The 6,462-nt window shown below is 34.5% G+C and overlaps 2 protein-coding genes across 3 annotated transcripts in view; both read right to left on the reverse strand.

The window, feature by feature from the left end:
• Nucleotides 1-357: 357 nt before the first annotated feature.
• On the reverse strand, nt 358-1,469 carry WIH1 (cysteine-rich TM module stress tolerance protein). The gene is made up of 3 exons (XM_011032998.1): nt 1,156-1,469; nt 932-1,070; nt 358-659 (listed from the first exon to the last, which is right to left on the reverse strand). The coding sequence occupies exons 1-3, from the start codon at nt 1,205-1,207 to the stop codon at nt 614-616; spliced, it is 237 nt and encodes a 78-aa protein (XP_011031300.1). The 5' UTR covers nt 1,208-1,469; the 3' UTR covers nt 358-613.
• A 1,834-nt stretch (nt 1,470-3,303) lies between these two features.
• Nucleotides 3,304-6,462, reverse strand: part of LOC105130462 (transmembrane protein 194A) — a 3,861-nt gene continuing 702 nt past the window's right edge. The window contains exons 3-10 of one of the 2 annotated variants that reach the window (XM_011032997.1): nt 6,302-6,462; nt 6,065-6,210; nt 5,604-5,666; nt 5,423-5,515; nt 4,681-4,842; nt 4,458-4,564; nt 3,862-4,028; nt 3,304-3,771 (exon numbers count right to left, since the gene is read on the reverse strand). In XM_011032997.1, the coding sequence (XP_011031299.1) occupies nt 3,506-3,771; nt 3,862-4,028; nt 4,458-4,564; nt 4,681-4,842; nt 5,423-5,515; nt 5,604-5,666; nt 6,065-6,210; nt 6,302-6,462 (1,165 nt within the window). In that variant the 3' untranslated portion in view covers nt 3,304-3,505. Of the gene's footprint in view, nt 3,772-3,861; nt 4,029-4,457; nt 4,565-4,680; nt 4,846-5,410; nt 5,516-5,603; nt 5,667-6,064; nt 6,211-6,301 lie in introns of both variants that reach the window. The other variant, XM_011032995.1, reaches the window with a different exon arrangement.

Below are 6,462 nucleotides of genomic sequence, written 5' to 3' on the forward strand. Positions count from 1 at the left end.
TTAATCCTTGTAAACGCCGACAACATAGCTTCAAAAGACTTCATTTTTTTTTTTTCTGATTTGTTTCACAGAAACTCATGCTACCCGTTTCCTGTTTTCTCAACCTTTTAGTTCATCCACATATTTAAAAAAGAACGTATTAATCTTTGTAGGGTTTTAGTAAAAGCCTTATCATCTTTAAAACATGGCGGTCATAAATTTCAAATGGAAACGAACTCACAGGATGTTCACCCATGTGCTCAGGGAGGGGAATACTTTCGATAATTCTAGCTAGTCGAAATCAATAACATGATTTCTGATTTCTTTCTGGACGTAATCATCCAAATACCATGCGCTCAGGGAGGGTAATAGTTATGATAATTCGAAATTAATTAATACATACGATGAAGACGGCCCTTCTTCTGATAGATCATCGAATAACAAGTGTCTTCAACAGAAGATCACAAATTACAACGTTATAGCTAGTTACTTGACGTATAATCATCCAAATACATGTCATAATATATAATAGCGAGCTTCCAAGCGAACTTGAAACTATAATTGATACACAATGTTATGACCTAAACCAGAAGAATCAACGAACAGATTATCACAACACACTCCTGAGTCCTGATCAGAAGCAAGCATCCAAAAGGCAGCAGCAACAGAGCGCTGCCAAGCTGCACATGCAACCAACAGATTAAACAAAGAATTAAACTAGTAATCTTCTGTTCCAAGAATCTAGACTAGTAAACTGTCCAGTATATATAAATCAATATTAATTAAACTCAATTGCAGGTACATCATGATCAGCCAAAGATAACACATACATACATCTTTCCACTAACCAGAAAAGATGAATGACTGGACTGGTCTCTCTAGCATTTCTAAACACCTGATCAATTACAAGTCACCGGATTCTTTAATAGAGAAGAAAGAGAGAGATACATACCATCCTTCAAGGAGACCAGTTTGCTTCTTAGGAGGAGGAGCAGCACCATACTGTGGAGCATACCCTTGAGGAGGGTAACCTTGTGGGGGGTACCCCTGAACAGGGTGTCCAGGTGGTGGATAAGCATCCTTTGGATATCCTACAAAAATAAAAATCATAAAAAACCCATCTCCAAGACTCCTTAATTGAACCTAGAAAAGCCACACGACATGCATGATACATACCTTGTGGTGGAGGAGCACCTACTGGTGTCTGCTGCTGATTGTAATAACTCATTTTTTTGTCTCTTCTTTGAAAAAGAAGTTGGTTTTGATAGAAAACAGCGATTAAGATCCAAGAGAAGGGAAGGGTTTTCTAAAAGAAAGATCAGCAAAGGAGGTTTGCAGAAGTGAGAAGCGCAGAGGAAATTTCTCTCTTTGCCTCTGAAAGAAGAAACGTACTTTGGTATTTTGAAGAGATGTGTTAAATGGGGAGTCAAAAACAAAAAATTAAAAATTAATTTAGCTTTCCAATACGTGTTTTATATATTCCAAGAATAATATTAGATAAAATAATAGAATATCATTTCTTTTACAAAAGTATTATTCTTATGTTCCGTGTAAAAATTACAAAACCTGACAAAGTAGTATGGGTTTTTCTTTAATTTTTTTTTAAATTTATATTTTTTTATATGAGATTATCGCTTTGATAAGTTTTCTTAAATTAATTCAGGTTTTTTTATTAATTTTTTTAAATATATATTTTTATATTAAATTTATTAAAAATTATTTGAAATGTTTTCAAACTTGCCAAGTAAATTAAGTTACGCTAACTTATTAAAATAATCAAATATGAAAATCTAATTTACTGTTCTAAATGATTTTATGGCATTAAAATGGACATAAAAACAATATAATTAAATTATTTAAGAAATCAGGATGCGAATTTAACTTTTCCAGTGGATGCCGTTAGCCGACAATCCTCTGTGGAGAGGCAAACGCGAGGTGTTTGCTTTATGGAGAGGAGAGAGGAGATGGGATCAAGGAATCTTTGCTTTGCCATCTCATAGACTACAAATACACGAGTTCTCTACGGTCTACGTGCCAGTTTGCAACGTTGTCACGGCATCCAAAGGGTCTGCCTGCGGCTTTTCTCTGTAGTTTTGTAGTTTAATAATACAGCCCCCACGTGAGTCTTAACTTCAAGGACATCAAAACCGACAAACTTCAAGTACTAGAATGTAAAATTCCTAAAAGCTCCCGTGGTCTTGTCGCTGTCGGGGAGCATGCATGCTGTTGTGCCGCGTGTGTGCTGTGATAATAATTATTTTTAAAATATATTAAAATAATATTTTTTATTTATTAAAAATTATTTTTAATATTAATACATTAAAATATTTTTAAAATATATTTTTAAAATACACAAATAAATAGATTTTATTTATCATATTTAAAATCGATAGCTAAGATTTAGGTTATAAATTAGAAGGATCAACTATTCAATTTAAAATAACTACAAAAAATAAATTTAAACAAAACCAACTCAAAATAACTTAAATTTAATTTTTTTTTTATATATTTTTTTTAAGTATCTGATTTCATACAAACTTGTCATGTTAATCCGAATTTAAAATAAAAAATAGCTTTTAAATCTAAATTTAAATCGAACACCCATTCAATATTATTGTAAAACAAAAGAAAAATTAATAATAAAAAATACCTTCAAATAAACTCTATTAACTAGTGGCTAAACCCCATGAACATGAACGAAGGAAAGGAAAGGCATCATGTATCGTAGATTTATACTGGATGAAGGTAGACTTTTCTTCGCCACAGACACTCAAAATACTCGTATCTCTATACCAGTCGACAATCACGGCATGCAAGTTACCTGCCAGAGTTATCTAGATGGGAGTGCTACACTACACACATCCCTAGATAATTAACTGCTCCACGATAGGCGTCTGACTGCCTACCAAGCAACTAAAGAAACAGGTTAACATGGAAACAAATAGATAAATACGTGAGAAAACACTGTTTATATATATATAGATATTATGACCGGCTTATGAAACAATTATATTTTAAATGAAATTAAATAACTAATAAATTAATCTCATTATATATTAAATATCAAGCTCATCTTTTAATTGTATAAATATTCTTATAATAATATTTAAAAACTCATTAAAAGAGCTCATATGCCATTATTTTCACCTAATTTACTACCAAAAAAGCCTAACATTTAACACTTATAAGAGTGTTTCTTCTAAATATAAAATAGACATTTTTTTTTATTATTTATTTCCAAACCATACCACAAAAGTTTTCTTGTCATATTTATCATTATTATCGTCTATTCGTGTACAAGGAATTTACTTCAAAAACAGGAGAAACCTCAATGGAGTCTTTTAAGTGAAACAACTCTTACAATCTAACTACTCTGCCCTTGCCAGATTTGGTTACAATCCATGAATACAAGTTTACCTTATCGATTTACAAGAATTGGAGCAACTCCCGCATTTTGGGATGTCAACATTTTGAAGCTCATTGTGGGGGTTTTTTATAAAAAAAAAAAAATCCAAATTTTGCAGCATCAAGACCAAAGGAACCACTTGCGACGCTGCTGCCTTGAAGTACTGGTGGTGGAGTTTGGGGTCACAGTGATTCTTTCTGCATTAGCAGCTGCCCATTTGCTGAAATCGGGGGAAGAAACAAGTTCTTTAACAGCTTTTTGCGTGGACTCTCTGGTAAAATTTTCCCATGAATCTTTTGAAAATTTCCTCCTCTCAGGAGTGGTATGGAAGGTAGATGGGTAGACATCTGAATCTGACAGTTGATGACGTGATGTCCTGCTTGAACCTGGAGGAATGACAAGACGGTATATGTATAAGAGCATCTCTGTTGGACAGCTTGTATTGTTTAAACACAGATTAAAGCCAACAGGCAAACCTTTCATAGAATTGCATGAAGCCAGGTTGAATTGTCTGGGCCGAGGAGAAAGGAACTTTGAGCCTTCAGGCCTCTCAACCGTGTATTTATCACGAGAAACTCCAAACGGTGATAGATCAGGAACAAGTGATTCTCTATTTATGTTTCTCGCTAATTTAAACAACTTCCTGCAGATTTATTCCAAAGATGTCACTGCAGTTGCAAAATACAGGCAATGGATTTTTTCATCCAAGGCATGGATATCAGAAAGTTGTAATGGATACACAGGATCATAATGAAACATCAAGAAAGATACAGCAGAAAGTATCAAATATATAATATCAAAACTTCATGGTTCGAAAACAGGGCAAGTGGATGAATGCCTTGCAGATAAAAACTATCTTCACAATGACCATAAATAAGAAGAATCTCTTCCTTATGGCCAAGAACACAATACTTTCATGTTCCTCATCATTTACTCTTGGGCCAAACTTTTCTTCCAAATACACGAGTAAAGAGAAAATTCTAATGGACATTATCTCGTAACCTGTTGGAAGCAGATCTATCTTGGTAACAGAAAACATGACCGGATTCCAAAATGGAAAAGGAATACTTACTTGTACATTTGACGCAGGAATCTCCATCTAAAAATTCTCCTTAATATCGACGAGACAATTATTCCAGATATTAAAGCTTCTGCTGCCAGCAAGGGATCAAGAGAACTCTAAAACATGACAATAATCAAATCTGTAAGAAACCTTCATATCGTAGGTGTATGTATGGACAAAAGATTGATCTTTCATCATACATGAAAACTTGAAATCTTCTATGTAGAGGTACCTGAATAATTAACACAACAGCCAAGACACGAATGGACCAGGCAACAAAATGAGATGTGCTTATATCAATGGATCCATCTTCTGTCAAGACGAAACTGCGGACAGCCCAGAAACCCATCCATGCTCCAGTCAAAGCAATAAAAGCCAGCAGAAAAATCACCAACTGCAGTTTCATAAAGCAAGACTTGTTTAGCTGCTTGGTAGGCTACACTTCACTAAGTACTAATCATCAGCCGATATAAAGTATCCACCAAATTTTAAAAAGAAGGACCGTGATTAATGGCATCAACTTTCCCGGATGTTAACCAGAAAAAGATCCACATTACATGATAAAAGAACAGCAGCGCTATTGTACAGCACATACTCCAATAGCCTAGTCCAGATCATAGAGAGCAAAAATGACTAAACTATGTTCGAATCTTTCTCAACTACTTAATGCAATGACAAGGTGAACCTTGCCTGATAAATATACAAAACATAACATTTATTAATACAACATTGGCTTAACAGGCACTCATCTGAAGCAGGCATAGATTACTAGAGATGTTTTTTTCAAAAAAAAAAATTACACCATTACTATCTGCATCCAGAGAAGAACTGCTTTTTGTGTATCAAATTTTACAGCTTCAGACTTGCTAGTAAAAATGCACACACCTAAATGTTAACTAGTACAAAAATGAAACATAAAACCAGAATCTTCTCTAGAACAGAGAAGCAAGCCCAATATCCTGTAACTTACATACAGGATAATACATGTCTTCGCTTATCCCCATCTCCATGAGTATTGAATGCAACAATCCTGGCAAGTAGCGAAGTAGAAAAGTTCCCAAGCCAACCTGAACAAAAATGATGATAAAATAAAAATGAACCTTCTTTTGATGGTGAATAAAAATCTGAAAGTGAGATGAGAAAGTTGATACACACAAGAGATGAGTATATAAAAATTGCAAGCGAGCTCTTTCGACCTGTCGGCAGAAGCTTCATTCCCTGTCAAAAAATTCAATTCTTTCACTAATAACCTGATACCAATGATGTGAAGAACAGGCTCACAGAACTCAGAAAACCATACTGAAAATCATGTGGTAGAAGAGATCCAATTGGAACTTTTCACACTTTTTAGTCCAATTCATTTTGAGTGCACTTTTAATCAGGATAACGATTTGAACCAAAGAGAAGAAGAGGCAAATAACACAAAGAAATGCATATAAAGGCAAAAAAAGTAAGTATTGACTAATTATATCTGTTAGAAGTCAAGTAACATGATTTCGACTCCAAGCATTTATTGGAACGGTCAACAAATTCTAAGAAAAACAAGAAAAAAGGATGGCTAACTGGTACAATCGTACTTCACAAATCCAAGAATGAAGGCAGGAAAAATACATTACCTGAAAAAGGACCACGAGTATTACAAGGATGATTCCAATTGTCATGGCACTGCTGTAGTAAAATACCAAAGACTTGCTTAAAGAGGATGCGATGCTTAGCATAACAACTCCCAGGATTAAGAATATCACACGATACAAGAAAAACACTGCAGAACAATAGAACAGGGTTAAAAAAAAAAAAACAATTTGCTTAGCACAAAAAACTTGACACTTTACAATCGAGATGGAAAAAGAAACCTTCTTCAATTGACAGTTCAAGGGTTTCCGAGGATGAACCAGTCACCCTTATATCTAAGAACTTGTGGCCATAAGCTGACATGGCTCGAACCCATGAACCACCCTTATCAACATTCTCCCACTCGCCCTGCGGACACATCCCTATAGCACGAGATGCATTC

Source organism: Populus euphratica, unplaced genomic scaffold (genome assembly GCF_000495115.2).
Source record: "Populus euphratica unplaced genomic scaffold, PopEup_1.0 scaffold21.1, whole genome shotgun sequence".
In the NCBI taxonomy this organism is placed as follows: domain Eukaryota; kingdom Viridiplantae; phylum Streptophyta; class Magnoliopsida; order Malpighiales; family Salicaceae; genus Populus; species Populus euphratica.